Source organism: Grampus griseus, assembly GCF_964374135.1.
Source record: "Grampus griseus genome assembly, chromosome: 17".
NCBI lineage: Eukaryota > Metazoa > Chordata > Mammalia > Artiodactyla > Delphinidae > Grampus > Grampus griseus.
The window spans coordinates 69351778-69378869 of record NC_139011.1 but is presented as its reverse complement, the minus strand read 5'-3'; the positions used below and the strand labels follow the sequence as shown (position 1 = coordinate 69378869).

The window sequence follows — 27092 nt, the reverse complement described above, 5'->3', positions numbered from 1 at the left end:
TCAGTTGTGTTGATTGCTAAGCTATACAAATGTAATTTAGTGCCATTTTCTATATTTCCCTTCATTTCCTCATTATCTCTAACAATTTTTTTAAAAGAATGGAACAAGTTTTCTCTTTGTTAGAACATATCTGTTTTAAGTATTCAGTAAGCATCACATGACCCAATTATGTAATATGTCTAAGGAAATGTTGCTTACTCTTTTCTAATTGGGTCCATTTCATTTGCATTGAAATCTGCACTAAGGGGAGAAATCACTGTCCCTATATGATATCCCAGTGAAGGAAGTTTTCAAATAAACTTTATTATACTAAGAATTCCTTTATAAAAATGAACTATATTTTCATGCATTATAATAATTAGGTATAATCCCAGAAAACTATGTATTAACTTATAGTTTTATTACTGATACAAAAGAAAACTTCAAATACTGTACAGTGAAGTGTGCTGTAGAACTCTATATAGATGGAATACACTATTACCAATTATTTATCACTCAAGTGTAATATATACAGCAATCACAAAATCAGAAAATAATGGATAACAGCCAGTGCTTTAGGGATGGTAGAACATCTATACTATTTTATTGAGCAGTTAAAGCACTTGCTATTTAATTTTTTCTAAATATTTACACTATTACACTTATTTTTACATATTCTTAATAACATTTCCCTCTAAAAAGCAGACTCTCCAGCTCTTGGCACTAATTCTTAAAGTCAAATAAACCTGAAAATACTGACAACCTTTTCAGTCCTTTATTGCTCTACCACAGGCATAAAAGCTCAGGAAGGGACTTGTGCATTCTAAAGAAAAGTATGCAATACCTTAAAATTTTTAAATACTAAGTAATTGATACTCACAAGCAGATAACATCAACTAAAACTTTTTTTTTACTAGTTTTCCTTTTCTTTTACAAGAGAATCATCGTATTAATATTATACTAAAAAGCATGTAGACTCCATAATTTAAAAAGTTAAATGTCAGATATACAAGTAATGGCATTTTCTCCAATAATTCACAATTTTTACAATTTCTGCTATTTTGGAGCAAACATTAAAATTCTCACAATTTAAGTATCATTAAATATGAATTGAAACACTTAGCATCTCAAAGAATTATTAAGAATGGCAGAACTTACAATTAACTACAAATCTTACATTGGTGATATAGCCCCTTTTGTTATTTCTTAAGTAAACATTCTACTGTGGTATGTTTTCAAGTGAATAGTTCTGGTTTGAAAAATTATATTAAGAGCCTTAAGGTTATGCAATTTTGTTAAATTACATGATAACCTGGAAATGTAGGATATATCTACCCCAACTTAGAGTATGTATCTCACTACTACTGTTATGAGGTAATTTTAAATTCATATTAAGATGAGTGGAGTTTAATCTGATTTTGCAAAGGTTTTTATGAAAATCTTAATATGGAAACCTTGTTTTGAGAACCATGAATCTCTCAATATCTGCTCTGCAATATTTTATGTCTGGGCCAATTAAAATTCCTGTTTGAAAAATGAAGACCAAATGGTATTGATATTCTGAAATAAACATTTTATGATATTGTCACTATATTGACCAAAGCTTAATTAAAGACAGAAGTTGTAAGTTTATTTCATACTTAAAGGTTGGTTAGTAGTGAGGTCTAAATTTTTTAGAGAAATGTTCACTAGCAGCCAGTTATTAGTAGGTAACTACATAAAATAATACTGTTATAAACTTTGCAGTTAGTAGCTAACATGTGATGTCAGTACAATTATCAGAAACCTGTCATTAGTATGTGAGTTGCTAGTAAGTGATCTTCCCTGAGGTAAGAGACCATATGCAAAAGTTTGCTAATTTCCAATAAAGTTAGATTCTTAAAAATAATGGCAATAAGGACCTGTGTGGCTGGGAATCATAGATGCATTTCACTTTGTTATCTTAATTGCAAGCAGTAGGCTTGACTGTAAAAACGAAACTAAAAATCATCAGAAGATATAAAGCAAGTTTCACAGTCAATAGCACTTGCTAAATTTCTCAGGTCTTGAGCTTAACATTTTCCAATAAAATACCTGAAATATAGTGAAAGGAGGGGAAATGGGCCTTAGGCTTGCTCTTTAACTAGTTCCTGAGTAACCATTCCCTTGGAGTTCGTTATATTCTTGCTCATAATATTTGACAGTGTCTTGTTTTCTTCAATTTCAACCAGTTTCTCACAACCAGTATTCTAGACACACATCATCTTCAACTCTACCTGGACTTTGGGTCATATAGTCAACCTTGGTATGACTAACTATAAAATGGATTAGTGAAGAAAAAAATTTACTTCAATTTTCAGTTAAACACTGCAAATAGAATTTAACTATAGGACTGAATTAGAGTTATAACATTACATGTAGGGCTAAGAAAATATTTCAACTAATTTATGATCCCTAGGTTGGACTCAAAGTTGCGGATGTCCTGGTAGTATTAAAATGGTAGTACTAATAAAATAATCATTCCTATAATTATGTATTTGATTATGATAACCATATGGAAGGGCAAACGATGGTAGTCAAGAACTTAAAGAAATTCTGCTCTAAAACTTTTTTGTGAAGATGATACCTGGCCCACTTCTCAAAAACCATTAATTACTGCAACCAAATTTCAGTTATCTAAAATAATTTCAAGAAACCTGACCATTCTCAGAATCGAGCCTTTTATTCTTTATCAAGGGAGAACCCAAACTATTATTTTAATGTTCACACCTAACCAGCTTCTAAATAGCACTGCTCTGGCAAGAGAAATTAATAGTGTTGTCAAAGATTAGCCTGCCTTCTAATGTTCACAGGTGCATTCTAGTTTGACTAAATGCAAAAGTATTTAATAGGGAGATAAAATGTGCATCTGATATTTTTACTTTATGCTATGAAATTATATTTGTCAGTTATTAACTAAACATACCGAGCCACAGGTGAAGAAAATATTGTTAAAAGGTGATTATATCATTTACCTGGAAGCAATGCATTCGTTTGTTAACCAGTTTTCCTGTATTTAGACTAAAAAAAGTATGTGGTGATGGAGGGGCGGGAGGGTGTTAGTGGCTGAAAAAACCCAAAAATAATTATAGTGGTTAGTGATATTTGTAATTTTTAATTTAACACACAGAAGTCACCTGTACTAACCAAATGGGAAATATTATTTGGTAGCTGCAGTTCTTTATGCAAAACTAGTACACAATATAAAAGTTCTAAAATTTCCTTATATTTATAGACATAGAGAGACGTATCTGAAAGTAAATTTAGAAGAAGAATGGAGACAATATGGTTTTAAAAATGTGATAATGTGATAAAACTAACCCAAATATGTATCTTGCTCAGATATCACCTGCAAAATATCTAGAGTCTCCATTCTTTCCCTATTCAAAATAAAGTAGTTAACTTAATAAGTGAATTCATCAGAGATACTTTCATAGAAAGAAACCAAAAACTCCCTTATTTGGAAACACAAGTTAAAGTTCTGTCTATATTCCTTATGAATCAACAGGTTGACATTTTAAAACACCTGATAATATAATTTCTGATGTACATTTTCTTGAAATGCAAACGGTTCTGCATCTGTTAACACGAGCAAACAGAGAGAGCCAGGCTTTAAATGCTCTAGATAAGAGATTGTATTAACATACATTTTGTCTTTCATCCATTCAAATTCAACTTAATTTCAGTGAACAGAGGAAAAAGATGGATTAACGTGTACATTTCAGAATACAGATTTGCAGAATAGGATAAAATAGTGCAATACCAGTCTCAGGATAAACATTCTTTAAGGAGTAAACGTGAAAGCTGCTTCTTGAGGAAACTGGCACTAAAGATTTGATGAATACACTATTTAAGCAAATGCCTGGTTGATCAGGGTATGACGCAGTCAAATTTGCATCCAAATCCAAGTGAAGCCAACAAATGAAGAAAATCTTATGGATTCTAAGAAAAAAGGGAAACATTTTTGGTTCAAAGGGGCTCAAATACATTTAGCATATACAAGCTTAAATACCATTGATCGAAATTGTAGAACAATGTAACTCATTCATAAAGATAAATTCTTATTTATAAATGCTCTGTGAATCTGACAAACTCTGAAAATTAGAGATTAACTACTGCTACCATTATTTTTATTATTTTCTACCACACATTGCAATCAACTTTTCTGCAAGATTAAAGGACAAATTTTTGGTAGTACTTGACCAGGCCAGGATTCAAAATAATGGTAACATATTATCAACAACAGAGCACACACTTGGCTGTGTTGGCTCAGACAGCAACATTACTGAATCACATTGACTTTATCATTCTAGAATAGTTATCTTCCCCAACCTTGCTCAAATCAGCAAAATGTTATATCATTACACTACATTCTCAAGATAGTTTCACCAAGAATATATATCTCTATGAATGTGTTCATGTTCACAAAAGTGTCAGGATCCCAGTGTCTAATATATCCTTTTATGAATTTCAAGATACAATTTACTTCAGATAACCTTCAAATTTACATAAATCCTTTGACACGCTAATAAATATGTGGAATGGTTACCCTGATGACATCAACATTAGCAAAATCTTATTTCCCCCCAGCCCTAGCCTTTTCAGAAATCAAACATAAGTAGCAAGAGAATTTTCATGTTTTAAACATTAAGACTTTCATGGAATTAAAATTACAGTGAACCACATATATGGAAGAAAGTCATTTCAGCGGATCTAATAACTAATTTATAGGAATTTAGAGCCAGCCTGGGCAGCAGTATATTAAAAGCTATTGCCAATCACACACTTGCTATCATGCACTGAATAACAAGATATAATCTTTGAATTATATACGTACAAGATTTTTAATGACTAATCAAGTTATGTGGCCCAGCCAACAAATATTACATGTTCACAATAAACATTCTGCATTTATTAGCCTCTAATTAAATCAAGAGTGATCCATTGGCTCAGTTGTGTTTGTCATCTCAGCATCTTGACTATCCATCTCTTCAGGCTCCTCCACGGAATCTCCCTTTTGTGCTTTTGACCTTGTAGCAAGTGCTGCTCCCAGTGCCTCTGCCACACAGCCATCAGTTGTTTCCGTGTTCAAATTTTCAGTGCCATCAGTTAGAGAAAAAGATTCAGGTAAGCCAGTCTGAAGACTCCCAGACTTCACAGAAGGACTCACAACTTCGACGTTCCTTTGAGGAAGATCAGACAGTGACTGCTCTGTACTTTGATCCCGCAAGTGCTTGTCCATCGACGCCTGAATAGAAGAAACCATTTCCTGCAATTTTTTTCGCTGGGCCTCAACCATATCAGGATCAAGCTGCCTGCTGTCTCTCATTGTAACTACTCCAGGAGCTATTCGAATAAGCTCACTGTTACTAGGAGCAGCTGTGAATACAGAAGGCTCTGTTTTAATGGAACTACTAAAGTGTGTCCCTGTGGTCTGCTTCCTTACAACTGGAGTTTCCCTAGCTCTTGGCTCAAGGTGTGGGGTACTGGATGCAGTTCCTAGAGAATGCCCTTTTCCCTGAAAGGCAGTCACATTATGAAGCTGCTCGGATTTCTTTTTCACTACTCCACCACTACCTAGTTTTAATAACCCATGTGAGGGACTTGACTCCCTACTTCTTGTCGTAGCCTCTGCTCGAACCTGACTTACAGCCTCTTTGACTAAATCTTCAACATCAGGACCGATGGGGAAATGTCCTGCAGCATCCACACACAACTCCAGCCTATCTTCAGAAGCATTATAGACAAAGGTTTTGCCAGGCAGATGTGGAAAAGTGCAATGCTTGCCATCAGCCATACCTGAAGAGAGGAAAAAGAATTTAACATATTAAAATCTTACTTGAAAGGTGTAGTAAAGACAATTATAATTGAAATAGTAAACTTCCAATAATAATTTACAGGTAAGAGCTTTCAAAACAAACTTAATTAGCAAATAATTTATTACACTTATTAATAGAATTTAATGCTATTACAAAAAAAGAAATACCACCATAAACCTTAATGTAGTTTCCCAGGGGATTTGAAAAATATATATCATTAACCTATCACAAGGTTAGGAAAGTTAGGCTTGAAACAAACCTTTTGTTAGGCTTGAAACAAACCTGTTTGTTAGGCTTGAAACAAACAGCTTGCATAAGAAAAACACTAGCAATTGTGTTAGTAAAGCATTTGCTCATAGTAAAGTAATAAGAAAATATACTTTCATTTAGTAAAATTCAAATTATAAACTTTAAAAATACCTATAAGGGCAAAGTGTTGTGTACATATGTTGCGCAGTGTCTTGAATTAAAAATCATAAGTGATTCTATTAAATTACAGAATACCAGAATAAAAGTTTTCTCTGTGTATATATATGTATTTTTCACAAATATAAAAAGTATGAACTTTCAAAATAAGATACTCCATATTAAATAGGTGTGGAGGCACATTTAGGAAAGCTAGGATTAAGGAAGGCACTGTGACTTAAGTATAACTGGAAGAACTGACATTTGGTTACAAAAGATTAATAACATTGTATTCAATTCAATTCCTTTGAAATAGTTGTACTTCATGTTACAACTCTTATTCCTCTCTGGCAGATCAGAACCACCAAAACAAGAGTGAGTTATGGATGCTCTTCAAATGGCCCAGCGTGATATACTTTCTCACAGTCAATGCAGCAGTAGAGGGTAAGAATTTTAAAGCAGGCTTCCCTTTATTTTCTAGCTGAAGAGTTTGGTCTCACTACATGGCATTTCAAATTTTTATACTTTTTCCAGCCTGGGCATAAAAAAATTGCATGTGTGTTTTAAGCTATCCAATATCTTTACATTTTAAGTATAGACTCCAAATATGCAAAAATAAGGCTTTTCAACTTTTATGAAACCATAAATTTTCTATGTTTAAAAAAAATGAACTTTTAATAATATATGGGTATGTTTATGGCAAAATATAAAGGCAAAAGCAAACTAGTTTAAAATGAATGAGACTGTTAGTAAGTACTACAGAAATTCAGAGAGGGGAAGGATGAGTGAACTCTGGAATGCTTTGTGGGCACTTAGGTAGTCTCTCTCCAGTTTTGCAGGTTATTAAGAATAGTCCCTTCCTCTCTGAAAAAAGCTACGGAATGGTTCTAATGTATCTTACTGTGAATATTCCAAATAATCAGAGAAAAAAACAACTTCAAATGAATAAATACCATATAGTAAGTTCAAATAAACATTCATTTCAGTGATAAGTGAAAATCTAATGAGAATTTCCTCTTGGCACATTTTTGGCAGAGAGAACTGACAAAAATAGATGTACAAAAATTAAAATCAGAGATGTCTAAATAGTACCTTTCAGAGTACAACCCTTAAATCAGTTTACCTCCTACCAATCCCCTACCTCAGAGATCTGTAAACCATAGCTCAGGAAACAAAGGTAGCAAAAAAGAGAATTTTGAATGGTAAGGCCAGGGATGCCCCAAGGAAAAGCTTTTAAACAATCATTTCAATAGATAACAACTATTGAGCCTCACTATATGCCAGGAGCTAAAGTAGACCCTGAAGATTCCAAAATAAAATGTAATTGTTAGGAGATGGAGACGAGTGTCAATAGACAATTATAATGCAATCAGGTAAGTATAACAATGAGTATAGTACTTATTTCAACTAATTATTTGAGGATTATATGAGAACACATGCAAAGCACATACCACAGTGCCTAATATACATCATGCAGTCAATAGTTTTAATTTCTATATTAGATCACAAGGGTTTGTAGTCGTTTCCAGGCTGCTACTGTGATGCTTTCCCTTGGCTATCCCTGGAAAGAATCACGGTCCCACACGTTTATCACAGTATTATTTACAATGAAACACTGGAAACAATCTAAACTTCAACAAGAAGAGAAGGGTTAAGAAAATTACAGTCTATCTACCTGACAGAAGTAATATGCAGCTATTAATACTGATATAAATAAGTAACCTATGATGCCTCATTGATACAGTAAAATATGCATAATACAGGAAAATAGCAGGAAGCAAATCTAAGTATTGGAATTACAATCATGACCAAAAAATGCATGTATAAGACAAGTATTTAGCAATTATAGGTGATATTCCCCATTTCTATAGTTTCTAGACTTTTTACATTATTAAAAAACTTTAAAATATATGTTGAAAAATCAATACAAATACTGTGTTGTGATTAAACAATCATTTAGGTTTTATATCACTTATATAGTCCTTTGAATTTTAAGAATCAAGGTGTATTAAAATTTCTATATCATATATCAACAATTCTATTGCACATATACACCAAAAGACATGTATAATAATGTTTATAGCTACATTCTTTCTTACATCAAAAAACTGGAAACTACCTAAAGTGCACCAGAACAATGCATGAATTAATTTAAAAATAACTTTCCAAACATAAAGAATAGGAATATTAAAAGTCTATCTGTTATATTGGGCAATATGTCTGTTCAAATGTAGATATAACCATCCATCTGTTAGGGTGGATTTGAACAAAGTAAGAGAATTATGTTCTTTTCCAATTTTTGGAGGGTATGGGTGTATGTCTGGGGGTGAGGAGGGCTTGTTATGCTTTGATTCTTTGACCACGGGATGATGATAATGATTTGCCACATGAATCTGTCCTAAAAATAGAGGTAACATTTTACCACAAATATCAGATGAAATTATATTTTGAAAGGTAAAATGATTTTCTGATGGTGACCCATTTCAAATGTCTGTGTTACAGTCAAAAATTTTAAAAATAATTCTGCAAATAACAGCTGGGATTCTAATAATAACAAACATTAGCTAAGTATTTATTAGGTACCAGGCCCTTTGCTAACTGCTTTATGTGCACAATCTCATTTGATCCTAATAATAACCCCGATATTATCATACCCACTTTACAAATAGAGAAACTGAGACTTAGAAGTCACACAGGAATAAGTAGTAGAACCAAAATTTAGTATCAGATGTTCCTACTCCAGAGCTCTAAACTCCCTCCTAATAAGAATAAATACCACAGGTAACATTTAAAAAATATAACAGCTCTACTGACATATAATTCACACACAGCTCACCCATTTTTAAGTGTACAGTTCAATGTTTTTTAGCATATTCAGAGTTGTGTAGCCATCACCACAATCACTTTTAGAACATTTTCCCAGAAAGAAACCCTGAACCCATTAGCAGTCACTCCCATTTCCTCCTCCATCCCATTCCCAGCCCTAGGCAACCACTGATTTACTCTCTCTGTCTCTCTAGGTGTGCCTATTCTGTCATTTATATGACTTTTCATATAAGTAAAATAATACAATATATGGTTTTTTGTTTCTGGCTTGTTTCATGTAGCATAAGATTTTCAAGGTTCATCAGTGTGGTCTGTATCAGTACTGCATTCCCATTCCTTTCTATTGCCAAGTAATATTTCATTGTATGGATATATCACATCTTACTTATCCAGTGTCTAAGTTGATAGACATTTGCATTGTTTCCAGTTCTCACTACTATGAATAATGCTATTATGAACATCTGTGTACAAGTTTTTTGTGGACACGCTTTCATTTCTCTCGGGTGTACACCTAAGAGTGAATTGCTGGGTTATATAGTAGCTCCATCTTAAATCTTCTGAGCAACTGCCAGACTTTCTTCCCAAGCGGCTGCACTATTTTACTTTCCCACCAGGATTTCCTTGCCCACCATTCTTAATATCTGTCTTTGTGATTATAGCCTTGCTAGTGAGTATGAAGTACTATCTCATTGTGGTTCTGATTTGCATTTCCCTATGGTTAATGATGTTGAGCATCAGTTCATGTGCTTATTGGCCATTTATATATTTTCTCTGGATCCTTTGCCCATTTTTAACTGGGTTGTCTTTTTACTGCTGAGTTCTTTATATTCTAGATGCAAATCTATTATCTGATATATAATATGCAAAATTTTCTCATTCTGTGAGTTGTTATTTCACTTTCATGTTGGTGTCCTTGCAGCACAAAAATTTGTTTTTATTTAGCTACATTTTTTTGCTTGTACTTTTGGTGTCATATCTAAAAAGATTTTGCCTAATGCAAAGTCAAGAAGTTTTATGCCTATGTTTTCTTCTAAGAGCTTTCTAGTTTTAGCTCTCATACTCCAGTTTTTTTATACATTTTGAGTTAATTTTGTATTTGGTGGGAAGGAGAGGTCAAACTTCATTCTTTTGCATGTGGATATCCAGTTGTCCCAGCCCTGTTCACTGATAAAACTATTCTTTCCCGCATTAAATTGTCTTAGCATCACAGCTAACATTTTAAAAATAATTTCAAACCAAAACCAAAAAACTATTTAGAAAATAATCAAGAGCGTCATCCCCACACCACCCACCACAACCCTCCCACACACAAAAACAACTGAGGGAAGTTATTTTCAGTCCTATGAAAGACAGTGCATACTTACCCCAATTACTGGGAGCCCTATCATCAATCATAATTAAGTAATAACTTTTTAAAAACCACTAACTGGGGCTTCTCTGGTGGCACAGTGGTTGAGAATCCGCCTGCCAATGCAGGGGACACGGGTTCGAGCCCTGGTCCAGGAAGATCCCACATACCGCAGAGCAACTAAGCCCGTGTGCCACAACTACTGAGCCTGTGCCCTAGAGCCTGCGAGCCACAACTACTGAGCCCGCGTGCCACAACTACTGAAGCCTGCGTGCCTAGAGCCCGTGCTCTGCAACGAGAAGCCACCGCAATGAGAAGCCTGTGCACCACGACAAAGAGTTGCCCCCGTTCGCTGCAACTGGAGAAAGCCCGCGCGCAGCAACAAAGACCCAACGCAGCCAAAAATTAATTAATTTATTTAAAAAAAAATTAACTGGTATTGATATATTTCAGAAGGTAGAATGAAGTGAAAGATGGAAAGTTATTTAAAAAAAAAAAAAGATGTAAAGTTAAAAAGAAAGGGATGCAGGGCTTCCCTGGTGGCGCAGTGGTTGAGAGTCCGCCTGCCGATGCAGGGGACATGGGTTCGTGCCCCGGTCTGGGAAGATCCCACATGCCACAGAGCGGCTGGGCCCGTGAGCCATGGCTGCTGAGCCTGAGCGTCCGGAGCCTGTGCTCCGTAATGGAAGAGGCCACAACAGTGAGAGGCCCACATACTGCAAAAAAAAAAAAAAAAAAAAAAAAAAAGGGATGCAAAAAAAAAGGCAGGGGGATGCTCAGAGAGAAATTTATAGCTTTAAATGCTTATATTAGAAAACAAAAATTTGTAATCAATAATCTAAGTTTCTACTTAAAGAAACTAGGAAGTGCAAATTAAATCCAAAGGAAGCATAAGAAAGAAAAAGTAAAGATAATAGGAGAAGACAAAGAAAATGAAATGAGGAAAACAATGCAGAAAACCTGTAAAACCAAAGCTGTTTCTTTGAAAAGATCAATAAAACTGCTAAACCATTAGCTGGACTAGTCAGCAAAACAAGAAAGGCACAAATTGCCAATATCAGAAATGACAGAGCTATAGACCTTGAAGACATTAAAAGGACAGTAAGGGAATATTATAAACAACTTTATGCCAATAAAATTGATAACTTAGATGAAACGGACAGATTTCTTGAAAGGCAAAACTAATGAAGCTTATTCAAGAAGAAAGGAATAACCTTAAGAGCAGTCTATTAAAGAAATTAAATTCATAGTTAAAAACCATCCAATAAAGAAAACTCCAAGCACAGATGGCTTCACTGGTGAATTCTACCATTTAAGAAAGAAATAATATGAAAGCTATTACAAAATCTACCAGAAAACAGAAAAGGAGTGAACACTTCCCAACTCAATTTTCTGAAGCCAACATTACCCTGATTAAACAGTCATTACAAGAAAACTACATATCATTATTATGCCTCATGAATACGGTCATAAAAACATTCAACAAAATATTAGCAAAGGGGATTCCCTGGTGGCACAGTGGTTAAGAATCTGCCTCTCAAGGCAGGAGACGTGGGTCTGATCCCTGGTCAGGGAACTAGATCCCACATGCACAGCGTAACTAAGAGTTCACATGCCACAACTAAGGAGCCTGTGAGCCGCAACTAAGGAGCCCACCAGCTGCAACTAAAGGAGCCAGCAAGCCACAACTAAGCCACAACAACTAAGTCCGGGAGCCGCAACTAAGGAGCCCACCTGTCACAACTAAGACTTGGCACAGCCAAAACTAAATAAATAAACAAAAAAAATTTTTTTAATGGATTATAAAAAAAGAAAGAAAAGAATCCAGCATGTGACATTGGTTCAACAGTCAAAAATCAATGTAGTTCACACTATCAACAAACTAAAAAGAAAGCCCTTATAAGATCATTTCAATAGATGTGGGAAAAGAGCACCTGATAATATTCAACATCCATTCACGATACTATAAAACCATCAATAAACTAGGAATAGAAGGGAATGTCCTCAACCTGACAAAGGGCATTTCTGAAAAACCTACAGGTTTGAATGCTTTCCACCTTAGACCAGGAACAAGGCAAGGATATCCACTCTCACCACTCTATTCAACACTGAATTTATAGCCAGTGCAAAAAAGCAAGAGAGGGCTTCCCTGGTGGCAGTGGTTGAGAGTCCGCCTGCCAATGCAGGGGACATGGGTTCATGCCCCAGTCCGGGAGGATCCCACGTGCCGCGGAGCGGCTGGGTCCGTGAGCCATGGCCACTGAGCCTGGGCGTCCGGAGCCTGTGCTCCACAATGGGAGAGGCCACAACAGTGAGAGGCCTGCGTACTGCAAAAAACAAAACAAAACAAAAAAAACTAATACTACCAAGTGCTGGAGGAATACAAAATGGTCCAGCCAATCTGGAAATGGTCTGGAAGTTTCTTATAAAGATGAGCATATACTTACCACATTTTTCAGCAATCCCACTCCTAGGTATTTACCAAAGAAAAGTGAAAACATACGTCCACACAAAGATGTGTACACAAATGTTTATAGTGGCTTTATTCATAGTAGCCAAAAATTAAAAACAAACTAAATGTCCTTCAATTGGTTATGGAATTTTTAAAATGTGATACATACATACAATGGAATAATGCTCAGCAATAAAAAACAAATAAACTACATGCAACCAGACGGATGAATCTCAAAAGCACTAGGCTAAAAACTGAAATTGACAAAATTTTTCCGTAAAGGGGCAACCTGGTAAATATTTTAGGTTTTGCAGACCATATAGTCTCTGTCACAACTATTCAACTCTGCCACTGCACTGCGAAAGCAGCCACAGACAATATGTAAACATGAGTGTGGTTGTGTTCTGATAAAACTTTATATACAACAGGCAGCGGGCCTGGTATGGCTCACGGGTAGGAGTTTGCCAACCCCTGTGCTCAATCAAAGAAGCCGACACAAAAGGTTAAACGATATGGTCCCATTTATACGGTGATATGAAAAAGGAAAACATATAGAGACAGAAATCAAATCAGTAGTTGCCAGAGCCTAGGGGGAGAGGTAAGGGATTAATTAGAAAGGGGCACAAGGCGACTTTTTTGGAATGGTGGAAATACTCTATATCTTGATTGTGGTAGTGGTTATGTGACTGTATGTTTGTCAAAATTCACATGCCTGTATTCCTAAAAAGGGTGAGTTTTACTGTATGCAAATTATGTTTCAATAATCCTATCTTAGGAAGGAAGGGAGGGAGGGAGGGAGGGAGGGAGGAAGGAAGGAAGCAAGGCAACTGGCCAGCTGGCTATTCTTTGGTCCCCAATTCAATAAATCAAAAGAAAAAACATTTTTTGAGACAATCAAAAATCAAGGAAATTTAAACACTGACTGGATAGTTGGTGATATCTTAAAAATTACTGTTCATATTTTTTAGATGTGATAATGGTATTATGGTTATTTTTTAAAAAGAAAAAAAAACAGTGCTTACTTTTAGAAATACATACTGAAGTTCTTACAGATGAAATTATGTCTGAGATTTATTTCAAAACAGTCCATTTGAGATGGGGTAGGTAGAAATGTACTGATAATTATTGAACCTGGGTGGTAGGTAAATAGGGGTTCATTACATTATTCTTGCTACTTTTATGTGTTTCAACATTTCTACAATAGCCAAGTTGGGTTTTGTTTTTTTAAGAAGGAAAAAGAAGTGTATGAGAAAGAAAACAAACAAACAAACATAAAATAGAGATTATGTACTTAATATCTACAGAGGTCAGGTAGGTAAGAAAGTGAGATAAGCCAGAGTGATAAAGTCTGGGGCCAAAAGTACTCACATCAAATTTTTGATAAAACACATGGGGTCCAAACATACATACTGGCAACCTCTCTCTTGAAACTGTGAAGATACAGTTATACACTTGCACATATCTTTATAAACAATGTATACCCAATGTGAAAAGAGGTTAAATGTAAAGTGAGCTGTTTCCTAGAATCCAGAAAATACTGAGGTATATAGTAATCATAGTCAAAACACAACAACAAAAAAACACTGTATTATCTGGTTCTGGGACAGTCACTAGCATTATAAACAAATCGGCCTCTAATTTCACAATTTGTCTTTAGTTGTTAAGGATCATATACATAACTTAAATGAGAAAACAGGAGAAAGAAAGTGATAGGAGATTTTTAGTAATATTATAGCAGAAAACGTAGCTGACCATATCAGGATAATAATCCATTTTAACTAGGCAGACTGATAAAGAAAAATATGTACCTAATATTAACACTGGAAATAGTTTCATAAGAATATTATCTGAACTTTCTTAATCTTAGAATAGCTTGAGTGGAGATATTATCTAAGAATAAAATCAGAAAGCAACTATACCCATGGTTTTCTTCATAATATTGTAGAATACGCCACCCTGCTGGAACATGTGAGGAAGCCCCTTTGCATAAGACCATACATCTTCTCCTGTAAAATAAAGATACAGTATTAGCAACTAACAAGAGAGTTCAACCCAGGCTTGCTTTAATATGGATTAGCCTTGAACAGAGATCGCAAGGCAGACCTCCTAAGTGAGTGATGCAGTCTGGTGTAATACAACATATAGGAAGTGATATGGAATGAGGGAACATGACTAGAAAATGCATGGTCCATCTAAGATGGCAGCCATCGCCAAGTGCTGTCATGGAAGAGTAGAGGCCCAATGTTTCAATATCAAATGGCATTTCAAGAGAAGCCAGAAATCCAGGTTTTTAATGTTTAATTCTCCCCCCTTTTTTTTTAATGTCTTCTATTTATTTGTTTATTTATTTTTGGCTGTGCTGGGTCTTCACTGCTGCGCGCAGGCTTTCTCTAGTTGCGGAGAGCAGGGGCTACTCTTCATTGCAGTGTGTGGGCTTCTCATTGCAGCGGCTTCTCTTGTTGTGGAGCACGGGCTCTAGGCGCACAGGCTTCAGTAGTTGTGGCACGTGGGCTCAGTAGTTGTGGCTCACGGACTCTAAAGCGCAGGCTCAGCAGTTGTGGTGCACGGGCTTAGTTGCTCCGCGGCATGTGGGATGTAACCCATGTCCCCTGCATTGGCAGGAAGATTCTTAACCACTGCACCACCAGGTAAGTCCCCCCATTTTTAAATGTAGGAACTAATTCAAAAATGTCTTTAGGGGCTTCCATGGTGGCGCAGTGGTTGAGAATCTGCCTGCTAATGCAGGGGACACGGGTTCAAGCCCTGGTCTGGGAGGATCCCACATGCTGTGGAGCAACTGGGCCCGTGAGCCACAACTACTGAGCCTGCATGTCTGGAGCCTGTGCTCCGCAACAAGAGAGGCTGCGATAGTGAGAGGCTCGCACGCTGCGATGAAGAGTGGCTCCCGCTTGCCACAACTAAAGAAAGCCCTCGCACAGAAACAGAGACCCAACACAGCAAAAATAAATTAATTAATTAATAAACTCCTACCCCCAACATCTTTAAAAATAAAAAGTGTCTTTAAAGCTGCATGAGTCAATAATGGGCATATTAAACAAAATACATATGAAGACCCAATCCAGTTCAAAGTAAACTAGTATGCAACTGTGGACTAGAACAACAAAAAAGGTTACAGAAAGATACTATGTTTTTAAAGTAGAATATAAAAAATATATTCTATATTTAGGTTAAAACTAATAAAAACAGATGGAAAGGACTAGGGAGAAAAGTAAATAGGTAGACTGAAGATAAGTAATTAATGTATTTTGTTGTTGCAAAGTTGACTTTTTAAAACAGAAATTTAGGGGGGAAATGACCTATTGATGAGATTTAGAATAAACATTAGAAGCCCACAAAATAGCTATAAGCAACCCACTATTTCACAAAAACGTTGTTTTCAAGAACATCCTTTGACAGTGCCTATTATCAATAAGAAGTTTCAAATAAAAAGTTAAGGATGGGGTCTTCCCTGGTGGCGCAGTGGTTGAGAGTCCGCCTGCTTATGCAGGGGACTCGGGTTCGTGCCCCGGTCTGGGAAGATCCCACATGCCGCGGAGTGGCTGGGCCCGTGAGCCATGGCCGCTGAGCCTGTGCGTCCGAAGCCTGTGCTCTGCAATGGGAGAGGCCACAACAGTGAGACGCCCGCGTACCGCCAAAAAAAAAAAAAAAAAAAAAAAATCTAAACGGGTGCCAAAATAGTAAACTCCTCAGAACTGAACACCTAAATACTAGTAAGAAAAACGATGTTTCTTAATATTGATACTTTACAAACCCAACTATTCCTTACTTAAGCAGGCAGAACTCTAAAAAGTAATAACTCTATTGAACTGTTTATCAACCTTGTGTTTTCATTATCTACCCAAGAATTATCCATTATCTTCCTAATCTGCCTCGACCATGGTATTTGCATACTACAGATATGCTGTTTATCTGTTTACATACTATATGTATATCTGTACTTTTTTCATTAGAGTAAGATTTATTTTACCCTCCCCCAAGAACCAATTTTCACCCCCTTCAGACCTATATGGCCCCAGTGAGCATGGATACTCTATTGCTTTAAGGGAAGGATAGATACCACCTAAATCTCTATTGTCTACCCAGCTCTGATCAGGCACTTCACATAATTTCGTTTTCTCCTCCAAACTGAGCCCAATTTTACAGAAAAAGAAACAAGCTCAGAGAGTTTAAATATTTCTCGCTAGATCAAATAGCTAGTAAGCGGCAAAGCCTGGATCTGAATCCTGTATATCGTTCCACAGCTTATACCTTCTCCACTGATACTAAACCTCTACTAAAGGTCAAATCATGTTACAACAAATTTGGCAGAACTATCCATACTCTCTTCTTATAGAAATCCATGGCATCAACAACTGGTTGAAAGAAAAACTAGGCAAATTATTTCCTTTGGTATATACACACTTCCACTGAAGTCATGTTTGTTAGAAACAGAACCAGGAAAAGGGATCAGAGATCAGGAAGCAAGGATTGTGACACTGCACAAGTCCCCCATCAGTCACAGATGGCTCTCTGCTACATTTCTCTCCATTCCTTCTACAACTGACCTGGTTCAGGCCCATCTCCTGCCTGAAGCACTGCCACCGCCTCAAAATTGGTTTTCCCTCTAATCTTACTCTCCTCAAATCTCTACTCCATACAGCCTTCAGAGTTAAACCTTTAATGGTTCCACCAAACCATATGGTAAGTCCAAGCTCCTTTCTCACGGCATAAAAGGCAGCCTAAGATTCCTTACCCTTGCTCCTATCTCACAGCTCTCTCATCATATCCTAACTTGATTTCTACAAAGCAACACCACCAAATTGCTCCAGTTCCCCAAAGACGAGTAATAGCTATGTATTCCTTAAAACTCAATTTAGGTGTCACTTCCTCTAGGATTCTTCTTCAGTGGTGGTTAGGTAGGTACCCTCCTTAATGCTCCCATGCATATAAACACCATAGCCCTGATCACACTGCAGGTTAACTCAGTTTACTTTTCTGTTTCCCCTTCTAGACCAGAAGATTTTCAGAGTCAGGAAAAGGTCAGTGGCCTATTTCACTTTCTATTCCCGGGCCTGGCACAATGCTGGAGAGCTAGTAGCACTCAGAATTCGTGAAATGAATACTAGCATAAATGAGGTTTTCTTTTAATAATGCCTGAGAGATGTCCATGAAAAACTTAATTGAAGCAGCACAACGACAACTGCTCTTTAATGTTATATGGATAAAATGTTAACTAATGGTACTATCTGTACCTCTTCATGAATCTAATAAAACAAAATCATAGCAAAAACAAAAGTAAAGGCTTTTAGGTACAAACTTGCAGTTATAAAATAAATAAGTGACAGGGATGTAATATACAACATGGTGACCATACTTAATAATACCATATTTGAAAACTGCTTAAAAAAGGGGGAGGAGGAATAACTCTTCTACCATTTCATTGGAAAACAAATTCTTAGAGAACAGGACTAGTCTGGTAAAGCATCTAACAAATACTATACTAATTCATATTTTTGTTAGTCTCCAATTAATTTTGCTTTATAATTCAACTGTTTCTTCATAGTACAACAGTAAAATACTTATATTGAACATACTGCATATATGTATAAATGTAGAAAAAAGTCTATACCACCACCATAGATAAGCTCTGTTCATACCTCGTCTTCCTTGAATCCTTCCTAATAGTCTTCAGTTCTCTCACCTGAACAGTAGTTATTATATATGGCAGTGATATTATGGATGTTTTTTCTTTTGGTTATCTAATATTTTTCCTCTTTAATAAGAGGTAATTTTTTTAAGTATGTTAAAATTAAACATTTTAAAAATATCATTGTTTTTCTAATTTTTACTACTAGTAACAAAATCATGGGTTAAAAGTGAGTTTAAAAGGTCATCGTTCCAATTTTCTAACTTTAGATATTTTAAAAAGCAATTTGAAGTTTCAACAAGTGAGTAAATTTTAAAATCTAACATCTATATGAAATATATTAAAAAAACAAAACAAATAAAAAATATATGAAATATATTATTAAGTTCCCCCCCAAAATACCTAAGTTAATTCTGAACTCAAGTTCCTATTACCATAAAATAAACTGACCAAAATGTAAATTTAAAGTAGGAACATAGGGCTGTTTCTACTAGAAGAATCCTAAAGGTATTCATTAGCTGAGAAAAATTGTTGCCATCTCTCCACCCTTCCTGCAGATCCTCCCATCTAAAACTGTATCTACCTTATCAATAGTCAAAACCATTTCTAAGAAAGGCATGCTTGTTTCTCTCCTTATACTCAGTCCCTTAAGTGTCTTTTAGTGTCATCATCAGTCATTAAAAGATATATTTATCTCACACACACACACACACACACACACACACACACACACAGAGTCTGATTCTCTCTGGGGAGTACAAATGTTAAAGAGAACTACTATATTCTACTTTATACATACTTGAGATCTTTGAATTTTTAAAAATAATATTATCTTATAATTAAAAAAATGTGAAGGAATAAAGGAAATAGAATTGATGTTTAACTTAATCTTCAAAGTATGATATTATAAAATCACCATTTATCACTTATGTCATAAATGGTGATTTTATAATATCATACTTTGAAGGTACATATTTACCTTAAGATACATCTATATGCATTCTTTTTATTCAACTTTATGACAGCTCCCCCATTAGAAATATGCTGTCTACAAATCAACTGGAAGGGTTACCAGAGTGTATGTTAAGAATAACAGATGCATTAAGTCCTATCTAGATTTGAAACGTCCTTCACCCAATATTTGAAGAAAAAATTCAAGATGCAATGATATTCAGACCCCAAGTCATCTTAAAAATAAGTGTTTGAATACCACGTGTGATTTTGGAAAAGCCCAAGGCAGTTACTATGAAATTATAAAATATTGTGTAATTTAAAAATGTATACTAAAAACTCATACAGTTCTTTAAGAAAGACAGAAGGTATATAAAAATCACACAAGTTTCTCAACCCCTGAAAGGATGCTAACCTTTGTAAGTAAAGTGGGGTAAATATCTCACAAATAGCCTAATTCCATTACAGCAACTCTGACAAAGTATGTATAAAACTGACAAACCGTTTTTCACAAATCTGTCTTTATCTCTTAAAAGAGAAAATTAACTAAAAAGTTAGTGGAATACAATATTAATAAAAAAGAAATTAGCCTAGTATTCACGGTGGATGATGTACTACTATCTATCATATCTACCACAAAATAGAATCCACAAAAAACTGGTCTATAAGAAAATTTAATTACATATTTTGCAATGCCAGAGTTAAAGTCACTCACATACTGTATAAATAATGAAGATAACAGTCTGAAAAAACTGTTTAATAATGTCCAAGTGGTCTGGATAAAGCAGATTAAAATCTGTGAAATATTACAGGTAGAACACTGTTATTTCATTTTAAACTACCATTGTTAGATTCAAAGTGACTAGTTCCATGAACTGAGCAAAAGATTGATGTACTCACTTAGTCTCGTTGATACAAATAATAATAGATATAAATTCTATTTAATAAATATCCTACTTAAAAACAGTAGATAGGCAACACACACGTCCCTGGCTATCAAGAAGTCAGCCTATTTAATGAAGACACACAATCCTATATCTATCTATCTATCTATCTATATATATATATATCCCCCATACTTTTGTAGCTTTCATCAACAGATCTCCAGCTTCCTTTTCTCTATGTATAAAAATTATAAATGAAAACTATAAAAGTATGGGATGCCCTCAGTTGAGACCCTGCAGGTAAGTTTATGGAGGGCAAGGACCATGTCTCATTCATCTTTGTACCTACAACACAATCTCTAGCTCACAGCAGATGTTCATTTTGCTGACATAATCTGCATTCATTCATTCAACAAGCATGTACTTGGCACCTAATAAGTGCCAGGGCCTGTACTAGGTGATAAAGTATTTATCGGTGAATAAAACAGGCTACTGTCTCTGCCTCTGTGGCATTTATAATGGGGGAGGCAAATGAGTAAGTAAACCAACAAACAAGATAATGAAAACTTATAACAGGTGCTAAGAGGGAATTGAACAGGGTGCAGTAATAGAGTGGTTTAGCAAAGGTCTCTCAAACCCTTAGATAAGGTGGTCAGGAGACAACCTCTTTAAGAAAGTGGTAGTAAAGCCTTAACCTAAGTGAGAAGGAGGCAGCTATCTGAACAGCAGAAAGCTTGATGAGCTATTTTCTAAACCAACATACCAGCAGCTTAGCTCACATTTGGTAATTCACAAAGTTATTTCTGCACTTTGAAATTTGCAATTTTCTAAATAAACCGTCATTTTTCATTTTCCAGCCCTCTCCAATCTAAACATCAAGAGTTCCTCAGCACTCTTTACACAGGGCTGTGTGTACTTACTTAGCTAACCCCAAACTGACATTTTTACAAACCTATCACTTTTAATTAAGAACATCTTCCAGGGAATTCCCTGTCAGTCCAGTGGTTAGGACTCTGCACTTCCCCTGCAGGGGGCATGGGTTCAATCTCTGGTTGGGGAACTAGGTTCCCACAAGCCAGGGGGCCAAAAAAAAAAAAAAAACTTCTATGTAATTCAAATACAGTTATGAGAGAATTAGAGGTAGAAAACTAATGTTTATAGAGGAACTAATAGAGGCCAGGCACTGTCTTAGTACTTTAAAGCAGAAAGTCTCTCAAGAACCACCACCATAAAATTAGCAAAACACTCTTTTTATGCTTAAATTCTGTGTCAGAAGTAGAAGTGGGAGACTTAAAGAAATGTGTGGGTTTGTAGGGGCAGCAACATAAATGCTGGAGGTGAAGAGGGAAGAGATCGTAACAAGACGACGTTATCTTGGTCAACTCATTGCAGTCCACAGTCCAGTACTCAGATATTCAGGTCCAGAAACCTCAATCCAACCTCAAAAAGTGACTAACTGTAAACGAGAATTATATTTTACTAATTTTCATTATGAAACATATTATGCTGACCAGACTTTTAGACTACTGATCATAATCTCACCCGTGCCAAATTATTAATCTACATGGAGAACACAGCCTTCCAAGTGAATATAATCCTCACCTGCACTCTCACCTGTATTATCAATACTTACATCAGGAAGCTAAATGAGTGATCAGACTAGATGCTTGGTGACTGTGCAATCAGTAAAGGGATTCAGATCTTTGAGCCAGGCCACAGTGAGAACTGATCAAATACTCCTGCCCCTCAATTGAGACCACCTTTCTAGTTACCAGAATTTTCACGAACCCCAGTTGATGTATCTTTTCCCCTTGTATAGCAGTGTATAAACATTGCCAAACTCTGCTTTTCAACTCTTTTTCAGTGTTCAGTGCTGACCATCCATTCCATTTCTGCTGACACAGCCTTTCTTTGGATATGTTAATGTCATCTATTTAATTCAATAAAAAAAAAACATTTCAAAGTGCCCACTCCCTGCTGGGCATCATACCAGGTGCTGAACATCCAAGGTTATATATGAGCCACATTCTCAAGAGTTCCTCTTCTATGGAGAAAGACCTCTTTTCCTGTTTTGACCTGGGAGATTGTTGGTTTTCTTAAAAGTGGCTTCAGCACATATCTAAGTTTATCCATTCTGTTATTAATGATGTTATTAAATTTTCGGAGTTCTGGGAGTACTTTGCTGTTGCCCTATGTACCAACTACAAGGGGTATCTTGTGGATAGGAGGCAACTGAAGTACTACTGGGGAGTTAAGCAGCTTGCCTGAAATCACTAAATTAACAAGTAGTGGAGCTGGAATTCAAATTCTAGGTCTTTCTCACTCCAAAATTCACAATCTTTTCCTTTATTCCACGCAGTCTCTAAGAAACTAAAAACTCTTAAGAGATAGAAAAAAATGCAAAGTGCCTAGCTAGTACATTTCTTGACATAGCCCCCAATTCAATGACTATGTCTGCCAAAATAAAGTCAGCAATATTAAGTTATAAATTTGTATAGGGCTTTTAGATCCCCTATTAACTACTAGGCCCCTAAACTTAACAAGCCAGAAATAAATAATCTTCGTTTTGGAAGGTCAAGGACCAATTCACTGATATTTAGTACTCTTAGAAAACACAATCAAAACCCAGATCACTTTTCCAGTTGAAAGCTCTCATTTCAGCAAAAATAAGGCCCTTCTAATATGTAATGTATTTCAATTTTACTTCTATTTCAAGCCTTAATAAAGCATATTAACAGTAATTTAAACACAAAGATTAGTCAATAAAAATAATGTAAAAAGTACACCATTGGATTATTTCCCAAATCATCTAAAGCTTTAAATCATATATTTGATTGATAATCTATTTTCCTTTAATTTGTGTTGAATTATTAAAAAGAAATGCTTCTTAAGCAACCCCGTTAATATCTAGCTCGGTTCCTTATGTTTCTCTTCAGTTATAATAGTTCATTACAATTCATGGCAAAGAGTCACCGAGCAAGGAAATTACTTAAACACAAATCCTAATGTACAAATAAGAAAAATGTGATGAACTGGGAAAGGGAGAACAGGAAATGGATGAGAGAGACCATTAGGTGGGAGTACAGTGAGCATATAAACCCAGAAACTGCAATTCATCAAACAGGAAGTCCTGAAATCACATGACACGCAGGAAAATGAAATTTAAAAATAAATGAAAAGGGACAAGGTGGGCAGGCTCAATAGAGCCAAGGGGGAAAAAATGAAAAAGCCTTTAAATGGATCCATTACAAGCCTATTTTTAAAAAAACAATTACAAGAATACGTTATATTTAAATAATCTGGTGACAATTAGGGACTACTTTCACTTTCTTAGTTACGTTTTCCTAATATTTACTCAATAGAAAATCACACTAACATCTATCCACTAACTGTCAAAAAACTAAAGAAAATAATTTTCTTCTAAAATATATAATCAGATAGTTTTTAGGATGACCATTTTTTTCCATGAAGACATCAGAAAAACTCAGCATATTACATTCACAATTAAGAAATACTGTCTGAGTTAAATTGATCTTACCCATTAACGTTGCTAAAAGACACAAGGAGTACATTTCTTTGTCAGCTTGCTCCTGAAGTTCCTTAGATGACAGTTTACCAGTGACAGCACTCTCTTCTTGTTTCACAGTGTGGGCCGAGTGTGTTGCTGCAGACTGACTCCCTTCGGCTTTACTTTTTAGAATCTCTATTGTAATTCTGTCACCATGTTGTAAAGGAACTGGCTCCTTTTCCATTCCTGCCTGGGGTGGCATTAACTCTTTAGGAGGAAAGCCATATCGAATACACTGTAAATATGGAGGAATGTTGAATTCTCTGGCTATGCTTTCCTGAAGTTCAAAAAACGTTGTTGAAGACTTAAGTGTAACCATGGACTGTCGTCCATCATTAGTTGTTATTCGGATCTTCTTCTCCTTAGAAGTGGTTGGTGAATAGGGAGCCTTGGTAGGGGTGGCAGGTGCAGAGGAAGGACCATCACGAACGGTACTGGGAGAAACAGTCCTGGGCTGCCCCTTTTGTTCTTGTTTTAACTTCTCTGTTTTTCGTTTCTGCATTACAGAAGCCTGTTCCGTAATATTCTGTTGAATAGTTCTTTCAGTCTTACTCATGTTTAACTCCTCCTTGTGCAAAGTTTTTGTTTTCTGTCCGGTAAGAATAATTTTAGTTGGGAGCTGGGACTCCGACTCTTGTCCTTGTACGTCTCCAACTCTTTGGGCATGAGCACCATCTATATTTACAGGAGTATAATCATCAGGATTCTTTTTGGCAGTCTGATGCAATATAGTGTGGACAACTTTCTGAACCAGGATTTCACTCCCAAATTCACCTGGAAAGTGCTTGGTAACAAGTTTCATGGCAACATCGTAAACATTACTATTCAAAGATGCATCACTTTCATACTGGAACCAATATACTGTTTCTCTGACCACTCTTCCACCCCATTCCAAAGTAATAGGAAAAGCTTCTGGTAGATTGTCATACTCTTTACCATCCCAAAAATGTTTGAATCCACAACCACATTTGCCACCAGTGGACCTAGCATTAGTTCTGTCCCCATCCAAATACACAATAGACCCATCTCCTCTGACTCTTCGCACAGATGTGCCATGGCACCAATTACAAGCTGTCAGGTTACTCAATCCGTAGTCTGGTACCAGAACATCTTTCACTGAATCATATGAGCAAACCAAATTGTTCAAGGGAAAGCTATAATTTTTGTCAGGCCTCAGCTGTCCATGAGTACTTTTTGCCAGGTTATACAGTTTCCCTCCCGGAGCCAACCACTCTGGAGGAACATGAAGTTCAGAAAGGGCACCACAGAGCAAACATTTGTGAAGGCGATTATCCATTACTGCTTTTTTAGCAGCTGCTGTGACTTCTTCAGGCTGAACTCCTATCACCCCTGTCCTCCTGTAGAAATACTGATGGACATCAGCCACCAAACTAGGATGGATACCATGTATGTCCATAAAGACTTCTTCCATAGCAGCAACAAGCCTAAGTAAGTATTTATCCTGCAAACTTCTGTCTCCTCCAATAACACAACCACCGTCCTCCTCAAGTTTGATGTACTTCTTAATGAGGTCCTGAGGCACACCCCATGCTTTAGGAAGCAAATTCATAGGCAGTTTGGGCAAAGCAGCCCCTTTTATGCCTACCAAGGGGATATAATGGTTTCTACCAGAGCTACTCCAGGCAATACAGATGGGTTTGTTCAAATGACCATCTCTCCCAGTGCACTTCTCTGCAGGGATAAGGCCTGGCAGAAAGGTGGCTGAATAATCACCAGAGCTTCGCATGCCACTGAGTGAATCTAACAGAATAATCGGGCGATGCAGCACATTGGCAAGGCCAAATATGTGGATGTTCCTCAGGCCCAAGGGAACACCCTCAGGTGGTACAAACAGAGGGTCACACTCATTGATAATGTCCTCCCACTCAGCGGCATCAATGAAGTCATGGAACAGGGCTTGATATCGGGCCAGGTGCTGCTGAAAGTGCTGTTTAAGATTCTCTCTCAAGGCATGCCAGAAGAGCTCCCGGCCTACTAGAGCCCGGGACACAGCATGCACCAGGCAGTGTCCATCCCCGTCCACATGCACTGGAATGAGGCATTCCTGACTCTTATTGGCCCGCTTGATGTCCTCAAGCGTGTCATGCAAATACAGGAGGCTTCCGGAGCGGTCCTTGCCATAGCCCACCGTGTTCACATGCTCTGGTTCGATGAGGAAGGCGCGGTCCCCCAGTAAAGCGCAATCGAACAGCTCGCCTTGGTTCATGTCCCGGAGAAGCTTAGCCCGGCCTGTCTGCTTGTCCATTCCGTAGCGAGCTAAGATGGGCGACAGCAACTTGCAGTGGTAGTTGGAAAGGCCCATCACCTTTACCAATTCCGTGTTCTTCTTGGGTGCCCCTGTCACCCCGAGCAGCGCGTTCCGCAGCAGGTTGTGCAGCACTACGTCCGGGTCGGTCACCTCCTCCACCCCCAGCAGCTGTTGCTGCTCGTGCCGCTGTCCGCACTCGGTACACTCGATGCTGACAGAACCGGAGGCCGGGAAGAACAGACGCGCCTGGCACTTCGGATCCGGGCAGCTCCCGGAGAGGATTCTCCGGTCTCTCCGCTTCGAGAGCACTCCCGGAGCAGCCGCCGCCGTCGCCGCCAGGGACGGCGGAGTCTGCGGAGCCTCTGGGGGAGGAGGCGGCGGCGGCAGCGGAGGCGGCGGCGGCGGCTGAGACATAGCTCTCGGCTCCCGAGTCTCGCTCCGCGTCCCAAGCGACCCTCAAAGGCTCATAGCCAAACCCCCGCCGGCCCGACTCGGTCTAGTCCAGGCCCAGGGCGAATCACTTTCCTTTCCCTACCAGCTCCTCCTCCTCCTAAGCGAAGGCGGAAGCGCCGGACGTTGTTTCTCTTCTTGCTTCTCCACTACCGTAGCCGTTGCCCCGAACGTAACGGCCACCACCCTAGCCCGCACTCACACTCACTCGCTCTCGCTCTCTCTCCCTCAGACACACAGACATACACGCCCTCACTGAGACTGCGCAGGCGCACCTTTCGCTCTGCCCTCTGGGAATTAGAGTTTTCTAGCCTCTCTCCTGGCCATCAAGTGCTAGGATCCTGGGTCCATAAAGAACTACAAATACCGTGAGGCCAAGAGGTTCGGCGCCTGCGGAGAGGAGGAAGAGGAAGGCACTCGAAATGGGGGCAGAAAGGCGGAGAGTCGCTCACTTTGCCTGCCGGGAGTTGTAGTTT

At 37.4% G+C, this 27092-nt stretch overlaps 1 protein-coding gene across 2 annotated transcripts; it reads right to left on the bottom strand.

Moving 5' to 3' along the window:
• Positions 1 to 391: 391 nt before the first annotated feature.
• VCPIP1 (valosin containing protein interacting protein 1) lies at positions 392 to 26814 on the bottom strand. 2 transcript variants are annotated; one of them, XR_014297935.1, is made up of 4 exons: positions 23868 to 26814; positions 14767 to 14853; positions 4835 to 5796; positions 392 to 3939 (listed from the first exon to the last, which is right to left on the bottom strand). XR_014297935.1 is itself a non-coding variant. In XM_082674396.1 (3 exons), the coding sequence occupies exons 1-3, from the start codon at positions 26578 to 26580 to the stop codon at positions 4928 to 4930; spliced, it is 3669 nt and encodes a 1222-aa protein (XP_082530522.1). In that variant the 5' UTR covers positions 26581 to 26814; the 3' UTR covers positions 392 to 4927. The 2 variants fall into 2 exon arrangements, 1 of the variants encoding a protein (XP_082530522.1); XM_082674396.1 differs by having other exon boundaries at positions 392 to 5796.
• Between the last annotated feature and the right edge of the window lie 278 nt (positions 26815 to 27092).

What these genes read in the sequence shown, in the direction of transcription:
- VCPIP1 (XM_082674396.1), bottom strand. Translation starts at nt 26,580, where the DNA reads ATGTCTCAGCCGCCGCCGCCGCCTCCGCTGCCGCCGCCGCCTCCTCCC. An exon ending in TCTTTTAGCAACGTTAATGG is followed by an intron (nt 14,854 to 23,867) that starts GTAAGATCAATT and finishes TTTATTTTACAG; the next exon opens with GAGAAGATGTATGGTCTTAT. An exon ending in TATTATGAAGAAAACCATGG is followed by an intron (nt 5,797 to 14,766) that starts GTATAGTTGCTT and finishes TCCTCTCTTCAG; the next exon opens with GTATGGCTGATGGCAAGCAT.